General features: G+C 47.3%; 1 protein-coding gene across 1 annotated transcript in view; it reads right to left on the reverse strand.

Moving 5' to 3' along the window:
* Positions 1 to 3,491: 3,491 nt before the first annotated feature.
* LOC123242023 (ciliary rootlet coiled-coil protein 2-like) overlaps positions 3,492 to 21,381 on the reverse strand; it is a 129,112-nt gene continuing 111,222 nt past the window's right edge. The window contains exons 31-33 of the mRNA XM_044669518.1: positions 16,552 to 16,992; positions 6,228 to 6,377; positions 3,492 to 3,728 (exon numbers count right to left, since the gene is read on the reverse strand). Of these exons, the coding sequence (XP_044525453.1) occupies positions 3,492 to 3,728; positions 6,228 to 6,377; positions 16,552 to 16,992 (828 nt within the window). The remainder of the gene's footprint in view (positions 3,729 to 6,227; positions 6,378 to 16,551; positions 16,993 to 21,381) is intronic.

Raw genomic sequence — 21,381 nt, forward strand, 5'->3', positions numbered from 1 at the left:
CCCGTCACCCTGTCCCAGGTGTCCTATACTTCTGTCCTTCAACTCTACCCTTGAGCTTTCTTTCCTCCAAATCCCCTCCATTCCCCAAGGGTCTGCCCGAGGCCCTCTTCCTCTTCCTCCTCCTCCTCCTTCTGGAGAGACAGTAGAGAGACAAAGTACTTGGTTTGAGAATCAGGAGGACCTGAGTTTGAATCCTGCCTCAGAGACTTACTATGCGACTCTAGACAGGTCACTCACTCAGTTTCCTCGTCTATAAAGAGATGGGATTGGATTGGATATCCTCAAGGGTCCCTTCCAGTTCTAAGAGCTCAAATACTATGATTGTCTCCATATTGACTTCTTGGACCACTTGGAACCCAGAGCCAGACAGACTGGAGGCTGTCTAGACCCATCAATAATGGATGTGACCACTTATCTCCCATCACATTCATGGGAACCTCTCCCAATGGCATCCTGGTCATGTTCTAGCTTCCTTTGGGCTCTCCACTCTTTGTGTCTTGGGCCTCATGGGCAGACGGTCTGCTGAGGCCAACGGACCCCATCTCCGTCTCAGGTTTGAAATGCATCCCACACAATACACAGAATCCCAAAGGAAGCCAACTAGATCACACTACGGCTGCCCGAGGGAAGTTCTTGGACTCCAAGTTCAGAGCCCTCGCCTCAGGGTGACCGTGCCGTTATTTGGGTACGATGAGTCTTAGTCTCTGACCAGATACAAGCCCCTAAAGTTGTGGGGCTTTGCTATGTTCCTCCCTGCATCCTCCATGGCATGGTACCCAGCCCGGGGCCAGAGGTTCATTCAATGGCTTTAGGAAAGATGGCTCGCCAATAATACAGGAAGTGCCAATGGAACAACTGTGAGGGTCCACCTCACCCCCAGAAAACTGGCCAAGAAGATGGAGAGGAGGACCCAGTTGTGTCGTGGGGGCTTTGGGAAGACAAACCCATTCACGCTCCAATAGTGGTGACATGAATTGTTCTGACAATCTGGGCAAAGGAGTAGGAATTATCTGAGGAAGGTCACTCGACTGTGAACATCTTTGACTTGGTGATCCCACCGCTGAGGGATCCAGGACCCACAAGGCCTGTGTTTAACGTGATGGGCACAGCAGCATTTTCTTTTTTGTGTGCTGGCTAATAACTGGAAACACAACATGAGCCTGTTGCTGGGTGAATGGTTGGACGTAAATGCAGAGGGCTGTTTCTCCACCGTAAGAATTGATGACTCTGAAGCAGAAAGGGAAGAAAGGGAGGACTTGTATGGGGCCGTGCAGGGAGAAGAAAGCAGCCCTAGCAGAAGAACAAGCTACACACTGATGGCCATCATACCAATGAGTAGAAGCCTGGGAAGCCATTGAATCCTTGGGTACCCGCCATCTTGCTTTTTGCGTGATAATACCCGTAGAACCCAGATCAGATTGGTTGTTGTCTCTGGGAGGCAGGAGGGAGACAATTCAGATCTTAATAATTTCGGGAAGCACATGTGAAACATTATTCCATGTAATTGGGAAAATAAACTATTAAAAACAGTTTAAAATAGACTATAAGCTCAGGGCAGCTAGGTCATATTGTGGATCGTGCCAGACCCGGAAATGGGAGGACCTGAGTCCAAATGTGGCCTCAGATGCTCCCTAGCTGTGTGACCCTGGGCAAGTCACTTGACCCCCATTGCTTAGCTTTTGCCTTGGAACTAATACTTAGTAGTGATTCTAAGATGGAAGGTGAGAGTTTAAGAAAAAAAAAGAGCCTCTGAGCTCCCCCAGACCTGGTGCCGAGTGCCTGGGGCTTGGCATCCTAGAGGCACACAAATGAGTTTTGACTGACAGATGGCTAGGAAGCTTTTCCTTACCCAAGAGTTAAACTTCTCCTCCATGGGACCAATTTTACCCGCTCCTCCCTCCCTCCCCCACCCCCCCAGCAGGCCCAGCAGAACGAGCCGAATCCCTTGCTGGTTCTTGGAATACTGGAAACCCGACTGCCGTGTCCTCTTTCTGCTGTCTTTTCTCCAGGCTGAATTCCTCGATTCTGGCCCCAGAATCACCAGATCTCCAAACTGGAAGGGACTTGAGCAGCCCTGGAGTCCAAGCCAGATCCCACAGGAACCCGGGCTGACGAGGGCCATCCTGCCTGTGCTGGAGCAGAGGAGCCGACCCTCGCCACCTGGGGACAGCCCAATGGTAAGGGAGCCTCAGTTTGCCTGGTGGAGGCTTCATACCCCTCGTTCTATGCTTTGGGGCCAAATAGAATAAGTTTGATCTTGTTTTTGCTGCTCCCCCTGCTGTGATTAAATACTTAAAGCCATTAGGTTCTCTCCTGGTCTTCTCCAGGTTTCCACAGACCCGGCGTATGCCATGGACTCCAGGTCCTTTGCTCTCCAGGTTGCTCTAGAACTCCCTGGCTTTCCATTCTCATTTTAAGACTATCCTGCCTGGGTAGGGGAGTGGGCAGCTGGGTGGCTCAGTGGATAGAGAGCCAGGCCTAGAGATGGGAGGTCCTGGGTTCAAATCTGGCCTCAGATACTTCCTAGCTGCGTGACCCTGGGCAAGTCTCTTAACCCCCACTGCCTGGCCCTTAGCGTTCTTCTGCCTTGGAACCAAGACACGGTACTGATTCTAAGATGGAAGGTGAGAGTTTAAAAAAATTAAAAAACAAAACCTAATCTGCCCCAGAAATGAACACGCCACTCCCAATGGCATCTGTCCGGGCAGAGGACAAAAGCACTTACATGACTTGGGTTCAAATCCCACCTCTGCCGATTGCTACGTGTGTAACTCCAGATAAATGACTCCTGAAGATGAGGGGTTCAGGGGGTGAGCTGCAGTCCCATGATGCTTTCTCATTTCTTCTCATGATCAGATGAACTTTTGTGGCTGCTGCCCACAACCATCTGTGGGAGTCCCAGATCCCCGCCACCCCTAACTATTTGACCACCCCTCCTTGGCCTCCTTCAGAAGCATGAAAGCGCTGAAGGAAGACATCTTCAGGGAGTGACGGAGTGCAAGGATGGAATTTATAGCATGTTTGACAGACAGTGTCTCACGTGAGCCCCACAACAACCCTGTGAGGTAGGTGTTACCAGGATTTTTAATCTCCATTTGACCGCTGAGAAAACAGCTGTTAAGTGACTTTCCCAGGGCCTCACAGCTAGGAGGTGCCAGCAGCGGGATCGGAACTCAGGTCTGCCTGACTCCAAGCCCAGTGCTCTTTCTACAGCCCCATGCTAGGACTTCACAGTTCCAAGCCTTTTCCTCTAAAGAGAAAGTTCAATCTGGGTTTTAACCCCAGCTCTGTGAGGCTTCTCTGAGCCTCAGTTTCCTCATTTGTAAAATGGGGACAAAACCTCCCTTGGAGGAGGCTGTAAACTTCAAAACTGGGAGATAACAGCTGTTGAAGAACCATGGGCACTGGAGGGCATGCCACTGTGCCTCTGTTCCTTGGCAGCCCGGGCCCGGGCATTGTGTGGGCTCCCACCCAGCTCTCGTCTGCAGGGTTTACGGGCGCCTTCCAGCCTCTGTCTTCCTGGATACCTTACAGAGGGTTCTCTTCAGAGCCTGGTTGTCCTTCTCCAGCTTGTCAGCAGACCGCTCCAGCTCCTTGTGCTCTCTCTCCAGGCGACTCAGAGCTCTCTGCAGGGTAGAGATTTTCTCCTGCAGGGCTTTATTCTCCCTCTGGAACTTCTGGGCTGAGGCGAAGGCCTCCTCCTGGCTTTGTCGCTGTCTGTGCACAATCTGGGGCAGAGACGAGAGAAATACCAGCACGGACCCTCGAAAACCTCACTGTTCTGGCAAGGACCCATCCTATCCCTCCTCTCCTGTGGGACCACAGACAAGCCACCTCTGCCTCCTTTTTCTACCTGGCACTTAGTACTGGGTCTGCTGAGGATGTTCTCTTGGACCTCCATTTTCTGTAAAACCTAGTGGTTGGACCAGATGACCTATAAGGCCCTTCCTGATCCAAATCTATGACCTTAGGAGACCAGTGGAGAGTTGTAGGAATTTCTGATTGGTTGTTTTGGACTCTGTGTGGTACCTGTTGCAATTCTTCCCATTTTACAGATGAGGAAACTGAGGCTTGAAGATTTAAAGTGCCTCGCCCAAGATTACACAGATAATAAGGGTCTAAGGTAGGATTTCAACCCAGTTCTTCCTCATTCTCTACCCAATACTCTATTAACCATTATATCATGTTTCTTCCCCCTGTTCGGAGGCTCTACAAGTCCGGGTCCTTCATAGACCTGCCCCCCCCTCTTACTTTCCCAGACTTCTCATACCTTCTTCCCTCTTATGTCCTCTGCAATCCAAGGACACTGGCCTCCACATGGGCTGTTCCTTGAACCAGACACTCCATCCATCTCCCTCCTCTGACAAATCTCCCGACTGTCTCCGTGCCTGTGACTCTCGTACCTCATCTCCATCTCCTGACCTCGCTGGCTTGCCTTTTGCAAGAAGCCTTGCCCAGCCCCCCTCAAGCTCGGTGCCTCCCCTGAGAATGCCTCCAGCTGCCCCTCTCTCTCCTGCATCTATGGGGTTGTGCCTAGCTGCTTGCAGTTGTCTCCCCCATTATGCCAGGAGTGCCTTGACAGAAGAGATTGCTTGTGTCTGTCTTAGAATCGCCAAGGCTTAGCACAATTTCTGGCCCTTGGCGGGCGCTAAATAAGTGAATGATGACTGACTGTCTGAGCCTCCATTTCCCCATCTGTAAATAAGAGGGTTTGGCTTGATTTCGGAGGTTCCTCCCCCATCTATGATTCTGTGACTTGATGGCCACGAGTCAATGCAGAATGTTCTCCTCCTCAGCCTAGACTGAGGCAAAGCAGCAGACCAGGCTATGGCAGAGCCACAAGTCCTTTGGGGATCAGAATGACCTGTCTTCTAGGTCTTCTGAGGTCTTCTAGAGGCTCTTATGGAAAGGCTGCATTATTTGGGAGATTACTTTGGTGGGTCTGGGACCTCAATGGCGTATTTACTGTCTCTGTTGGCACTGAGCCCATGCCATCCAAGCCTTCTCATCCTTGGGATTCCTGCCCAGGACCTCCCATGCATTATGAGCTGATGCCAACAAGTCCAAGCTTCCTCTTGTTACAGACTGGGAAGCTGAGGTGTAAAGAGGTTAGGTGATTTGCCCAGGGTCTCACAGCAAAGACATCCCTGAGGCAGGAATAAAACTCGGCTCTTCCTGACTACATTTGCCACTCTGTTTATTATAGCAGAGCCCCTGTGCCCATGGGTTCTAGCTAATGTTCTGGAGTTCTTTTTCCAGATCTCTTGACTTGTTTTTGGGGTTCTGTGTAGTACTTCTGTCCCCCTGCTATGTCTCCCTCATTGGATCATCGATTTAGAGTGGGAAGTGATCTGAGGGGCCACTGAGTGCAACTACCCCATTTTATGGCTCAGGGAAGGTGACTGACTTACCCAAGGTCACTCAGTTAAGTATTAAAGGTTGGATTTGAACCCAGATCTTCTGATTCCAAATCCAATACTCTTTCCATGGCACCAGAAAATGACATGACCCACCTTCTTTTCCAGTGATTTGTGGTCTTGATGGTTTTTCTCATGCCGCTTATTACAAAACCTTTCGCTGGTAATCCCCCGTAGCCCCTTTGTGCCCACCATGCTGCACTGCCTCCTGGGCCATGGGCAGTTCAGATTCTTCTGAGATAACGGTGCTCTGTGATGCTTAAACGTGCTGTATCACAGAGCGCCATTTTGTTTGGCAAAATGAATATTGCAGCCATAGCTGTAGTTCCTGATTCAGGTCTTTGGGGATTGTTAAGTTCTGCCCATGTGTGTATATCTGAGATCTTGGGCAACGGTGCCATCAAAGTCAATGGCTTATGGAGGTCTCCAGTGGAGTGCCTCGGGCATCCCTTCCCATTGAACATTTTTGTCAGTGCCTTGGATAAAAGAACAGTTGGCACGCTCCTCACATTTGCAGATGCTGCAAGGCTGGGAGGGACAGCAGATACAGTAGACAATGGCCAGCATCCAAAGGGATTTCAGTGGGCCATAGGAGGCATGATGAAATGTAACAAGGGGGAAATGTCACCAGCTGTGATAACGCTGTGAGCGCGGAGCTCGGGATCTTTCCCCCTTGCCCTCTTTCCCTTTTCTCTCCTTCTGCCTGCTACATTGGTTCCCCTCTCCCCCTCTCCCCCTCTCCCCCTGTACCCTTTTTCCTTCCTCGGGTCCCCTTCAGCCCAGTTTTCCTCCTCCTTTGCTCCTCCTTACCCTTTGTAGATACTCCAGCTGCCCTTCCAGGTCCTGGCACCTCAGCTCCATCTGAGCCAGCTGGTTCTCCAGCCTCTTCCCTCGTTCTGCCAGGCTGTGGCTGTATCTCTTACTGTCACACAGGGCTTGGCGGGCAGAATCCAGGTGTTCCTATAGAGGAAATCCTAGTAAATGCCATCTTTGTACTTCAGCACACAACACATCTGGCTTTTGGGCACACGGGAAGATGGCATAGTGCGGTATTTTCCATGTAACCCCCACCTCTCCAGATCTCTAGGTGGCTTAGGGAATAGCCTGCCAGAGTCTAGCTTGAATCCTGACTCAGGCAGTTAGTAGCTGAGAAGTCAAGTTGAGAAACATTTATCAAGCATGTTCTATGTGCCAGGTACCACGCTAAGTGCCTAGGACACATCGAAAGACAAAACACAGTCCCTGCCCTCTAGGACCTCACCTTAAACTTGCTTAAAGTCTCTTGACCTCAGTTTCCTCATCTTTAAAATGGGAGGGTTGGACTGTAGTCACAAAAGTCCTGTCTGGTTCAGAATCAATGATCCTATGTTCCTCTGCAAGATTTCCTGGTACGTGGTTGAGAAAAACCATGAACTGGGCTGGGAAACTTCATGTAACTAAGGTTGAATGGCTCTTTAGAAATCGAATAATGAGGAAGGGGATGGCTTCAGAGAAACCTGGGAAGAGTTGTCTGAACCGATTCAGAATAAAGTGAGAAGAACCAGGAGAACGATTTCTACAATGACAACAATATTGTAAAGATAAACGACTCCGAAAGACTGGGGATCTCTCATGAACACAGTGACCTACATGATTCCAGAGGGCTCATGCTGAAACATGCTGCCCACCCTCTGAGAGACAGCGGTGCACTCTGAGCAGATTGAGACGTATTTTTCTGGATATGGCCAATGTGGGGATTTGGTTTGCCACAAAGAGCTTGTTTTTCTTGCTTTCTGAGTAGCAGTGAGGGTGGGGAGGCAGGGGAGAGAGAGAGAAAGTGAGTCTTCATTCAAAAATAAAGTATCAGATACTTCCTAACTATGTGACTGTGGGAAAGACACTTAACTCCCATTGCCAAGGCTTTACTGCTCTTCTGCCATATTGATTCTAAGAAGGAAGCTAAGTTTTTTTTTTTTTTGTTTAAACCCTTAACTTCTGTGTATTGTCTCATAGGTGGAAGATTGGTAAGGGTGGGCAATGGGGGTCAAGTGACTTGCCCAGGGTCACACAGCTGGGAAGTATCTGAGGCTGGGTTTGAACCCAGGACCTCCTGTCTCTAGGCCTGACTCTCACTCCACTGAGCTACCCAGCTGCCCCTAAGTTTTTTTTTTTTTTTAAAGCAATGGAATAATGGCTCTTAATATTGGTGCTTAATATACTGGAATCTTAAAATGCTGAACTCTGCATTAACCTAGTGGTCCTGGGGGAAACACAGAAAAATGCAGGCAAGTCAAAGCTCAGTTCATTAAGAAGTTTTATAATGTAATAGGTTGTTGCCCAGGTTGAGAAAACCCATGAACTGGGCTGGGAAACTTCATGTAATTAAGGCTGAATGGCTCTTTAGAATGACTATTGGCTGATGCATAGGGGGGCATGGGCACAAACATGGGTTTAGGCAGGATGGGCTGCCATTGGTGACTGGGCATCCTCTTTAACTTCAAGATGAGAAATATGAGTAGTCCTAGAAGCCCTAGAGCAGGGGTCAGCAACCTTTTTGGCCGTGAGAGCTATAAACGCCACATTTTTAAAAATGTCATTTCGTGAGAGCCGTACAGTGCTCACAGTGCGGCTCCTGTAACAGCACCTGAAAAAAAATGGACTTTATGGCTCCTGCAGAAAGAGCCAGATATGGCCCTCAAAAGAGCAATACATTGCTGACCCCTGCCCTAGATGGTAGGTCCCTGAGGGCAGGGGCTATTTCTTTTCTTTTGTTTTTGTTTTTGTAAACCTTTACTTTCCATCTTAGAATCAGAACCGTGTGTTGGTTCCAAGGCAGAAGAGTGGTAAAGGCTGGGCAATGGGGGTGAAGTGACTTGCCCAGGGTCACACAGCTGGGAAGTATCTGAGGTCAAATTTGAATCCAAGACCCGTCTCTAAGCTAGCTCTCGATTCATTGGCCCCTCTCTCCCCCAGATGGCCCCAACTATTTCATTTTTGACATTGAGTCTTAGCTCTGTTCCTGGCACCCAGTGGGTGCTCAATGACTGTTTATGGATGAGTCAGTTGATAATAATGACATGCCCATGGGCGTATGATTCCAGGGTGAATGTAGTACTTTAAGATTTGCGAAGAATTGTATACACGTGGTCTGATGTAAGCCTCACCACAACCCCAGGATGTTTATCTGTATGGAGAAAAGCTTTTCTTGTATTCCTCCAAACTTCCCGGTCGTGGACCCCTAGAAGGAAAAAAGACACTTGGCCGTTATCCCCAGTGTTGTCCCGGGATTCGAATATCCGATCCGATTTCTTCTTTGTCCCATTCGATGGTGGCAGTGGTGGGGTATGTGCTTGTCGTCGTCGTCCCTCTCTTCAGCCTTTCTCCCGGGCCCCTTCTTCCTCCCCTCCTCCGCCTCTGGTTGAAGCAGGGAGAAGGCAGGGCATCCAGATTTAATGAGGAGATGAAGAAGTGATTTGGAGAAGTTGGATTGGACTAGCCCAAAGGGGAAAACTGGTCGATTTGGGGGAAACTGAGGTCATGCCTTTGGCACGAGGTCTGGCCACACAGACCTGGCCGGTATAATCTTTCATCCCTTGGAGAGCAATCAAGTCAATCCACACCATTCTCTGTCCTTGGCTAAGTAACACCAGGTGCTCTGGGCTTTGGGCTGAAGGCTGCAAACATTTATGGCTGGCTGAGGGTGTGGGATTGTGCCTCAACCCTGTTTGTCACCCTCTCGATAAAGAAGAAGGCAGTTGAGGGGGGTGATGGAGGGAGCTCTTACATGCGGGGGGAGTCCCTGGTTCCCATCGCCATCTGTCATGTGGCCTCTCGAGGTCGAGGTTATCTTATCTATAAAATGGGGATGATGTTTCCTTGAGAAGCAGAGTGACCTGGTGGAGAGAGGGTTGGCCTTGGAGCCAGGAAGACTTGGGTTCAAGTCATGCCTCAGTGCATCATAATGACAGGTTTCATTTAAAGCCCAGGGAAGAAATAGTCCCGTAGAGGAGATGGACTCTACTCTCACCCTGACTATTTGTCCCTGGGTACCCTCAGTTTCCTCCCCTGTGAAAGGATAGGAGGGGTTGGATTCGATGGCCTCAGATGCCCCTTCTCAATCTATGATACATCCTGTGATGACTCTTATCACTCTAAGGTTTATCCTTGTAGACAGAACCTCATGGATCAGATGAGGAAACAGGATTGCAAGGTTGAAGTAACTTTTCTAGGTATCTGAGACAGGATTCGAACCCCAGACCTTCCTGGCCACTTTACTATCTATCCACTGTGCTGCATTGGCTCTCAGAGAATTCCTCACATACAAGCTGTATGTATGTCCTCTAATCCTAATGCTCCAGGCACTTCTTTAAATGATGGATGAGCTCCTGATCTGTTCTGGACAGGCATAGGTGTCCAAACCAAAAATGTATGTACATCTCAACATGGATGCTCTCTTCCTGATGTAAAGGGCTGGGACTAGATTTCTATTGTGTGGCTTCAGAGAACTAGATGGGTGTTGCTGAGAGGCAGATTTTCGATGAATAAAAGGTGAAGACTTCCCAACAATCAGAGCTGCTCCAAAGTGCAGTTGGCCACTTTAGGCATTGTTCATTCTTAGAGATCTTCAAGGGGGATGGATGGCCACTGAGCAGGTAGACTGGAAAAGGCATTCTTGGTCAGCTGGGACTTAAATTAGATGGACTCTGAGGTTCCTTTCAATTCTGAGATTCACTGATTCAGGAAGCCTCTAATTCTGAGAGGAGATCTAACTTTTTTTTTTTTAAATTTGCTTGATTAAGAGAAAATTGGTTACATGATTCATGTTCTTTCCCTCCCCTCCTCCCACTCCTCTCCTGTAGCCAACGAGCAATTTCACTGGGTTTTACAAAGATCCAGACCTATTTCCATATGATTGATATTTGCACGAGGGTGATCGCTTAGAGTCTGCATTCCCAATCATGTCCCCATTGACCCATGAGATCAAGCAGTTGTTTTTCTTCTGCGTTTCTGCTCCCACAGTTCTTCCTCTGGATGTGGAGAGCATCTCTCTCATAAGTCCCTCGGGATTGTCCTGGGTCACTGCATTGTTACTAGTAGAGAAGTCAGTTACATTCGATTGTGCTACAATGTATCCGTCTCTGTGTACAGTGTTCTCCTGGTTCTGTTCCTTTCACTCTGCATCAGTTCCTGGAGGTCTTTCCAGCTCGCATGGAATCCCTACAGTTCATCATTCCTTTCAGCACAATAATATCTCATCCCCAACAGATACCACAATTTGTTCAGCCATTCCCCAATTGAGGGACGCCCCTTCATTTTCCAGGTTTTTTTTTTGCCACCACAGAGATTGAAGTTATAAATATTTTTGTACAAGTCTTTTTCCTAACGATCTCTTAGGGATATAAATCCAGCAGTGGTATGGCTGTATCAAAGGGCAGGCAAGCTTTTAAAAGAATCTAACTTTCTGATTCAGATTCTGAGGCTCAGAAATGCTCAGGGTGTGGGGTACCATATTTCTGCAATCCTGTGGTTCTTTGAAACTGCTCTTCTGGCATCTGGGCCATGTTTCCGAGATTCTGAGATGCTTCATTTCTGAGAGTTCATCATTCTGAGTCCTGACACCTTGGGATTTAGAGATGGTACCTTGGCCTCAACAGAGTTTGTGAGATCTGCTGATTCCGAGATCCTAGATGTTAGTGTCCTGTGATTTGGAGATTCTGAAAAGATTCTGAAATTTTGTGACTAATCTTGGAGAATTCTTAGATTCTCGGTCTTGGGATTCTGACTTAGAGATCAGTTCAGGGATGATTCTGACAGTGACACTTGGAGATGTGATGCTCTTGGCTTCTAGACTTGGAGATTCTGAAATACTTGGAATTCTTTTGTTTTGGGGTTCTGATTTGGAGCTCACATAGCACCATAGATCCACAATTTTCATTCTCTTGGGATCTGTTTTTGAAGTCCTGGGACCCTGATGAATCAAAGAGCATAGTACCCAGCCAACTGCATCTGGCTCCTTTGCAAGCCTTTGTACCCTGGCTGGCTTATTAAAGCCAAGAATGGTGCTGGTCAACAAACCTCCTCCATGTTGTTTCACATTCTGTTTCAGGAAGTGACTTGATTGCTATTCTCTGTACTGAACTTAGATCTCCAGCCTCTGCATCTTTGGTCATCCAGGTCTGGATTGTGCTCCCTATTCCCCATCACTGCATAGGGATTCTCTCAAAGCCAACTCATACATCCCTTCTATATAAACAAGGACTTTCTCAACCCCTTGTTATAAGGCTCCACTTTACTTACACTTTTTGTTTACTTCCTCAGGTACATGTAGTGCCTCCCCCACCCCCGCCCCCACTGCCAAACAAAATATAAGCTCCTTGGGGCAGCTAGGTGGCTTAGTGGGTAGAGAGCCAGGCCTGGAGTTGGGAGGAACTGAGTTCAAATTTGACTTCAGACACTTCCTAGCTGTCTGACCTTGGGCAAGTCACTTACCCTCATTTGCCAACCTTGCCCTTCTATCTTAGAGTAGTTACTAGGATAGAAAGCAAAGGGTTTAAAAAAGAAAATAAAAATAATTTTTAAAAGAAAGTAAGTGCCTTGAAGGCAGGGACTGTTTCATTTTTGGCTCTAGATTCCCAGGGTCTAGGATAGTGCCAAACACATAGGAGACTCTTAATTAATGCTAGTTAAATTAAATTGTGAGGCAGCAAGATGGTGCAGTGGATAGAACACTTCCTGGCTGGAGCCAGGGAGACTCGAGTTCAAATCTGACCTCAGACATTTATCAGCGTTGTGACTCAGTAAAATGAGCTAGAGAGGGAAATGGCAAAGCACTCCAGTCTCTGCCAAGAAAACCCCAAATGGGGTCACAGAGAGTCAGACACAAGTGAACCAGCTAAACAACAAAAAAGTTGAATTGAATCGAAGGTCTTGAGTACATGTTGGCAACACATTATTTTCTCAGGCAGTCAGTCAAAAAACATTTATTGAGTACCTGTCGGGTACCATGTTGGTACACAGAGTAAGTGCTGGGCATACAAAAGACAGGTAAAACCATAGACCCTGCCCTCAAAGTGCTCATGTTATAATGGAGAGATGGCATGCACATCATTCTCTGTGGATGAGGCATATGCATTGTAGATGGAAGGTAATCTTAGAGGGAAGGGTTGGCAATGGAGCAGGGGCACAGGGGAGGAGTGGGAAAGCCCTCCTGCAGAAGGGAGGATTTGAGCTGAGCCTGGAAGGAAGCTGGGGAATTCCTGGTAGGGAAGAGTGGGGTGAGAGCCGTAGGGGTGGGAGTAGTTCTCTTTCCTTTCTTTACCCATTTGAGTAATGACAGAAAATTAAGTGTTGCCCTGATGGAGGTGAGCTTGTTATCTGGAGCTCGATTGGCATGGGGGACAGAAGTCATTGGAGAAAGAGCTGGGGAACTAACCGAGGAGAGCTATTTCGGAAGATGTTCCTCCGCCACCATCTTGCTCTAAGGAGATGGCACTCAATACTGGAGGGTGAACGAAAGGAAGGAGTATTCCAGAGCAGTAGAGAATGGAAGAGGGGTCTCTGGACAGACACCCACCCTGGCCTTCCCCTCCCTCTTCAAGAAGCAAGGAACCTCCAGAGAAAGCCCTGGTGGAGTGGGATGGGCACTGATCCAAGCAGACTATGTTTCACCTCAGTGTATTTACAGCTTCCTTTGGGGGTTTCTGTTTCGTATGAGTGTGTTCTTACAGCGATGACCAATATGATAATACCTATGCGGCCCAGATGAAACCATTTATCATCTCTGAGCGGGGGGGGAGGGAAGGGAGGCAGTTTGGATCCTATAATTTTGGAAATACGTGTTGAAAATTATGATGTGTATTTGGGAAAACAAAAGAACTTTGAATAAAATAAAATAAATAAAATATATTTGAATAAAAATAATTTTAAAAAGAAGCAAAGAACCAAGAGGCACGGAGAGACCAGGGAGCCACTGTCCCCGGTTCCCAGTGACTACTAGGGATTTGTGTATAACGTTAGGACTGCTCTCTGGTTGTTTTCCTTCATTTTTAGCAAAGCCTTGGAATATTGTGAATTGCATGGTTGAAATGGGCAGGCAGTCTCCCACTGTATCTCCAAGGTGTCAAACAGGGTTCCTGAGCAGGAGAAGCCCTGAAGCAAGAAGGTGGGGGCGACCCTCACAGTGTACCTAGACCTTTTGGAGAAAAAAATCCCAAACAATTCTGTAAGATGAGGGTAAAGCTGGAGCTCTGGTGCTGAAATCGGAATTGATCCGAACCCAGTGTGGACCCCAAATCTCTCATGATGAGGCAGAATTTGGTGTCTGAGAACCTGAGGATGCCTGACATCAATTCTGCTCTCTTCTGTCTTGCCAGTGTGACAACAGCACAGGTCTCTCCTGCTGGACAGATGAGCCATGCTACCCACTCTTGGACCTGCCTTTTGTGGTCTCTGCCTCTTCTCCAGGCCTCTTTACTCTAAACCTGATGTGATAGCAGCAGTGAAGAAGCCCAGAGCCTTTAAGAGAAGCCAAGGCCTCAGAGACCAAAGAAGGGAAAACAGGGGGAGAGCCCCAGAACAGTTATGGGGAGCTGATTCCTCCATCATATTCTGAGGACAGTCTTGCCTGCCTATTGGGTGGGCTCCTGACCCCAAATATCTTTTGACACTCGTTACCCCTTTTTGTTACACTGCCTGGACCAACAACTTAGAGGCAGCATAGAGCAATGAGATAGGTGCTTTTGGAGCCAGAGGACTTAAGTTCAAATCCCACTTCAGGTATTTTCTAGTTTGATGCTGGGCAAGTCCCTAAACCTCCCTCTTCTTTTGTTTTTGCCTCTGTAAAATGAAAAGGCTGTGCCTCACGGTCCCCAAGGTTCCCTCCTATTCAAAATTTGTGAGCCTATGGGGCATGTGGAAGAATACTCCTGTGAGACTTGAGGGCTAGCCATCTTTTACACGTTAGTGTGAATCAGTCCACTTTTCTCCTTTCAGGATTGACATTTAAAGCCTTCCACCACCCAGCTCCAGCTTACCTTTCCAGCCTCATTTCCTACTGATGACCTTCACGTCATGGGCATTTCTGCCCATTCCTTGAACCTGATCTGACATCCCCAGCCTTCATGCTGTCTTCTTGGCTTGGGCTTCCCCACATCCTCCTCTCTGTCTTTCAGAATTCTCTTTCTTCTACAGCCAGCTCGGGGGCTGACTTCTCCCAGGTGCTTTCCCTCTTCCCCCTAAAGGAAGCTGTTTTCTCCTCAAATTGCCCCCTGTGTCTAGGTTCCTCCTCGGCTGCTTCATCTCCTACCTTGCTTATCATAGATTCCTCTGGCTCCTCTCTCCTCCCTTCTATAGAATGGAAGTTCTTTGAGGGGTGTCTCCTTTCTCAATTCTATCCCCAACAACAGTGCTTTATCCCAAAAGGCACTCAACAAGGGTTGTTGTCGAATGAACAAACTGAACTGGTGGGAAGCCTGGGTCATGTTGTAGCTCTAGGCTGATGGCTTCAGTATCCAGCTTTGGGGAGCCTAAGGAATTGTGGAATCGTAGATATGAGAGCCCTTCTGGTAGAACTTTCTCATTCTATAGATAAGGAAACTGAGGTCCTCAGAGGGAAATGACTTGTCCTGGGTCACACAGCTGGTAAATGTCTTAGGCTAGATCTTCCTGACTCTGAATCCAGAATTCATCTTGGCCTCAGTTTCCCTGGTTTCCTTGAAAACTCAGCCCTTCTATATGAAACTTTTCCTGACTCCCTCTCCTACTCAGTCCCATAGTTCAAGAGCTGCCCTCTTCCCTCTGACATGTTCTTCCGTCTAGTCTCTATACATCTTATAGGAACCCAGTTCTCATTCTGTTTCTCCCATCAGAGTGGGATTTCCTTGAGGGTGTGGGTCAAGTTCATGCAATGGTGGGCACCTACCAAGCATTTCATAAATTCCTGTCTGACAGACTCCTCTGGGTAGAAGCCCAGAGAGGTGAAGGGATTTATCCAGGTTCACCTAGCCAGAGTGTGTCATAAGCCGGTTCCAGGTCTCCTGACTCCCCAAGAGTTGTGTTTTATCTAAACACTGTGTGCCACTTTATAAACCATAAGGTGCCACACATATGTGGGTTTTATTTCTAGAATACACCACTCAACCTCAATATCCAAATTTCTGAAGGTCAAAAATTATTTTTTACGTTTCTTTTAAACCCTCTCAACATTCAGTATAGTGCTGGCATGTCGTTTTTATGGTGAATGTCTCCATGTAGGAGGGGAAGAAGGTGCCTAGATACTTTGGCAGTGTGCCCCTAGGAGGTGGGAGAGGAGGGAAAGGGGGAGAGCATTTATTTCAAAGTTCAGCCAAGGGTGGGGGCAGCTAGATGGCTCAGTAGATTGAGAGCCAGATCTAGAGATGGGTTATTCTGGGTTTGAGTCTGCCCTCAGACACTTCCTAGCTGTGTGACCCTGGACAAATCACTTACCCCCCATTGCCTAGCCTTTACTGCTCTTCTGCCTTGGAACCGATACTTAGTATTGGTTCTAAGATGGAAGGGAAGGGTAAAAAAAAGACAACAAGCTGGCCTGGAATTTCTGTCAAAAATCGGTCTTGAGGGGCAGCTGGGTAGCTCAGTGGATTGAGAGCCAGGCCTAGAGACGGGAGGTCCTAGGTTCAAATCCGGCCTCAGACACTTCCCAGCTGTGTGACCCTGGGCAAGTCACTTGACCCCCATTGCCTAGCCCTTACCACTCTTCCACCTATAAGTCAATACACAGAAGTTAAGGGTTTAAAAAAAAAAAAAAGAACTTATAAAAAAAAATCGGTCTTGAACCCTAACCTTGGTTCTTACCTCAAGCCCCACTGCCTGCAGGAAGACTCCCATAGGGGTGACTCTCCACCTCTATCCTCTATCTTCTAGTACCTTTCTCTCTAAGGTTAGCTCTGTTTATGCTGGATATATCTTATATCTACCTATTTACATCTTGGCATCCCCCATTAGAGTAAGAAGCTCCTTGAAGGCAGAGAAATGACTTCTGTTTTACTTTATATGCTCAGCACCTAGCACAATGTTTGGCCCTTAGGGAATAATCCTTGGTTTACTGAGTGGCTAACATGGCAGATGGCCTCAGCCTGGGTACCCTGCCCCATGTTCTGCTTATGAGGAGGACTCTCACCTGCAGTAGCCTCCGGTCACCTTCGGCAGACACCAAGGCCTTGCGGAGCTGGGCCACATCTTCCTGGAGACCACAGGAGCCACTGGTTGCATCAGCCAGGGCCTGAGTGAGGCTCTGCACACGTTCCTTGAGGTGCCTTTCTGCCTCCTCGGTCCTGGCCAGTTCGTGGCCCAGATGGTCTAACTCCTGTAGCCGAGAGGTCAGTCTAGTTGTGCTCTCCTCTAGCTGGACCCCAAGCACCTGCACTTGCTCCCGGTAGGCCTGGACCTCTATTTCCCAGGTGCTCAGATTCCTTTGAGCCCGCTGAAGGTCCTCTTGGGTGGCCTGGTGACTCAGCTCCAGCTTGGCGGCCCGGCACTCGGAGACTTCCAGGGCTTCTTTCAGTTTCCATTTCTCTGAGTCCAGTTTGGCTTCTTTGGCCTTCAAGCTGCTGACCTTCTCCTGTGAGGTAAGAGAGTCAGTACGTCAGGCTTTCTACATGGGAGCTAGGCTTGAATGCCTTTGACATGGGCCTCTTTCCTTCCTGACCCAGGCAGCCTCAGGCTCCTCTCTCCCACTCCCAGAGAGTCAGAGTGAGCAGGAGCCGTTGAGGGGACACATATGACCCCCAGAGACAGAAGCAGCCATTATGGGACCTGGCAGGAAAGTAAAGATGGAAGGAACTGAGCCCAAGACCCTCATTTTACCAGTGGGAAACTGAGAACCAGGAAGGAAATGTACCTGTGTTCCATAAGAATTCCAAAGCTGGAGGGACCTTGGAAGCCATTGAAGCGATTTCACACCTAGACACAAATCCTCCCTCCAACTTCTTTGACAAATGGTTGTCTAGCCTTTCCTCCAAGACGTTTGGGATGAGAGAAGTCCCTCCTTCCTGAAGCAACCTGACTTAACTTGCGGCAGCTCTCCTTGGTAGGAAGTTTTCCCTTACAGGAAGCATGAATCTGCTTCTCTGTTCTGTAGGATGGAGGGAGTGTGGCACAATAGAAAGATCCCTGGCTCTGGAGTCAATGAACCCGAGTTTAAGTTCTGCCTCCATCTATATTGTTCCACCTAGACCTTGGTTTCCTCCAAGGTCTGGCGAGCCTGGGAACTTCAACCCATCGGTCCCCTCCAGGTCAGTCCTTGGGGAGTCAGCAGAGCAAGTTCATGTTGCAATGGAAGAAATGTATAGCCCCCAAAGGAAGGCACTGAAGCATTTATTTAGCACTTACTGTGTGACAGGAACTCTGCTACAAGTTGGGGATATAAGAAAGGCAAAAACATGGTTCCTGCCTTTGAGAGCACAAGGGCTGGACCTCCAATTCTGCCCACTCCTCCTCCTAGCAGCATCAGGAGAACTGCCCTGGCATCAGAGTGTGGTTTAGGGGGTTACCTGACTCCTCAGCTGTGAGAGCTACTCTGTCACTAAGGCCTCTGGGAGGTTTAAATCTTGTCATCCTACCTCAGACAATCAATTGTCCATTAGATCGTGTTAGGACAAGAATGTGTCCAAGTAGTGAACAAAAAGCCTTGACCCTGGGCAAGTCACTTGACCCCCATTGCCCACCCTTACCAATCTTCCACCTATGAGACAATACACCGAAGTACAAGGGTTAAAAAAAGCCTTGAATAATAATAGTCTGTGGCCCCCTACTTCCAAGTTCTCTGCCTAGCAGCTGTCTCAGGGCAGGGGACCTGCCTTTTTGGATGACTGAGATCAGTCACTTAATGGGTCAGTCAAACATTTCATTAAGTGCCTACTAGGTGAATGAATGAAAAGAAGTTGGTGGATCAATAAAGCAGAAAACAAGCTGAATTTCGAGTCCTATGATCAGAGTTCAAATCTCACCTCTACCCCTTACTACCTGATGGTTTGGGTCAATTTGCCTTGTCCTCATTTCCTTTATTGCAAAATGAGAGGAATTGACAAGTTGGTCTTGAAGGACCATTCTAGCTCTGAGTCTATGAAGTCCTAAGCCCCTAATTTGAAAGGCTCCAGCTGTGTGACCCTGGACAACTCATTTAACCCCAGCTGCCTAGCCCTTCCTACTCTACTGCCTTGGAACCAATACATATTGATTCTAAGATGGAAGGTAAGGGCTTAAAAGAAAAGACTCCAGGCAGATTCCAAGCATCATAGGGGAGAAAATCTAGGTCTAGAAGGAACCTTAGAAGGCATTTGATTCAATTCTTCATTTAAAGGTGGGGAAAGGGGTAGCTGGGTAGCTCAGTGGAGTGAGAGTCAGGCCTAGAGACAGGAGGTCCTAGGTTCAAACCCGGCCTCGCCACTTCCCAGCTGTGTGACCCTGGGCAAGTCACTTGATCCCCATTGCCCACCCTTACCAATCTTCCACCTATGAGACAATACACCGAAGTACAAGGGTTTTAAAAAAAAAGGTGGGGAAACTGAGGCCCAGGGAGTGAAATGACTTGCCCTAGGTCACACATCCTATTAGAGCTGCATTTGGAAGGGATGGCGAGGTAATTTATGCAGGAGGAAATGGAAGCCTGGAGAGGGGATTGACTTGCCCAGGATCCCACTGAATGGGTCTTCTGGTTACCTGTGGCTGTTAAAGGTAAGCTTAGATTCAAACTCATCTCTTCTGATTCCTGAATCTGGGTTCTTTCTCCTGCTCCACTCAGATCTTCTTGGCATTGGGCTTTCAAGGATCACAATAGATGCTAGTTATATTGGGCTAAGGTTTACAGAGCTCTTTAGGTACATTGTTTCACTAGTATAGTCATTGTGATAACCCTACAAAGCAGATCCATCTGTAATTATTGTCCCCATTTTACACAGGAACAAGCTGAGGCTGAGACCAATTGTCTTGACTAAAGTCATAAAGCCAGGAAGTTAGTAATTGGTCAGGGCTCTTCTGCCTTGGCATTAACTAAGAGTCCTGGGGCTGTAGCTCCTGCTGGTTGAATTGATTCCTCTTCTTGCCCCTTTCAAAGTTCCTGAATCAACAGCTCTCCTCTTCTGATTTACTCTGAGATGAAAACCAGCCATTCCTGCATTCCCCTCCCCCAGATGCCCCCTAATAGTCATCAGGAAAGGCAGAAAAGAGGAGTCACACCATAGCATGTCATAGATGCTTAGACCTTGAAGGCACCTGAGAGATCTAGCTCAGTTCCCTCAATTTACATGTGAGTAAACGGAATCTTCTGAAGGCAAGTTCTTATTGAGAAACCCCTCAGTTCTTCCATCATGATCCAGCTACTCAGGATGACACTGCATTCCAAGAAAGCCTCCCCCCTCCTTTTTGAGGATGTAGATCAGTGGAAATGGCAGCTGTCACGTTCTAAGAAAATAAAGATCTTGTAAAACCACCACTGAAGGCATAATCAGAGTTGAATTCATGGGAGCACTTTTAAGTTCAATATTATGTTATTCGATCCTGACAACAAGCCTGTGAAGTTCTCATGTGAAGGACAATTGTCTAAAGAGACCAATATGGATGCACAGAGAACTCAGAGATTAATTTAGATTAAAAGAAAAAGTTCTGTTGGGGGAAGGGCTCCTGGGAAAACTCAAGAGCAGTTTGGCAGGAAATAGGTTTAGACTAGCTCTTCCACCATCCACCATAATTAAGTACAAATGAATAAATGGTTTAAATATGAAAGGTCATGCCATAAAAAAAAATTTTGAGATCCGAAGAAGGACTGTTCAGATTTATGGTTGGGGAAGATTTCATAACTGAATGAGGGACAGAGTTTATAAAAAAGGACAACCTAAGCAATGTCAATAACATAAAATTGGAAAGCTTTTTCAAGGTAAAAATAAATGTAACTAGAATAATAAGAAAAGCTACTAAGTGGGAAAATCTTCACATTGAATTTTTCAATTCAAAGATTGCTAGTCAAGATATATAAAGGAAAAAATGTGAAACTGTGTTGTTTCCCAATTTATAAAGTGGTCTAAGGACCTAGGGGGATTTAGGGAGAGCAGTGAATAGAGTGTTGAGCCTGGAGTCAGGAAGACCTGAGTTCAAATCCTGCCTCACTAGCTATGTGACCTTGGGCTAGTCATTTAATCCTATTTACCTCAGTTTCTTATCTGTAAAATAAACTGAAGAATGAAATGGCAAACCACTTCATTATCTTTGCCAAAAACACCCCAAATGCAGTCATGAAGAGTCAGACATGACTAAAACTTCTGAGCAACAACCAAGGACGTAAATTATTCTCAGCAGGAATGCCACCTCATAAATAGCCATTGCATAGAATGCTTCAGATAATGAATAATGAGAGAAATGCTAACTAAAACAGCTGTGAGGTGGCACTTCCCAGCCACTGGACTGACAAACGTAATAAAAGATGGAGGTAGTGTTGTAGGGGCTACAGAAAGATAGCAACACTAGCATATTGTTGGGGGGATTGCCATGAGGTCTGACCATTTTGTAAAACGTTTTGAATTCTAGTGACCAAAATGACTAAACTATTCAAACCTTTGAATCACAGACAGGGAAATACTCTAAGGAATTCTGACAGGAAGGAGAGTCTCTTACATGATAAAATATTAATTGCAACACTTTTACATGGTAGCAAAAAAGTGAAACAATGTGGGTACCCCTTGTTGGGGATTGGCTGTGGTACATTAATGTAAGAGAATGTGAAGAACAAGGTGATGGATTTAGTGAAACATTGAAACACTTGTGACAATGGATGCAGAGCAAAAAAAGCAGAACCAGGAGAGCAATTATTATGATTCCAGTAACGTCTAAGGTACTGTAGTTACTTCTAGGTATCACATTTTTCTTCCTTCCTTCCTTCCTTCCTTCCTTCCTTCCTTCCTTCCTTCCTTCCTTCCTTCCTTCCTTCCTTCCTTCCTTCCTTCCTTCCTTCCTTCCT

This window comes from Gracilinanus agilis, chromosome 3, assembly GCF_016433145.1.
Source record: "Gracilinanus agilis isolate LMUSP501 chromosome 3, AgileGrace, whole genome shotgun sequence".
NCBI lineage: Eukaryota > Metazoa > Chordata > Mammalia > Didelphimorphia > Didelphidae > Gracilinanus > Gracilinanus agilis.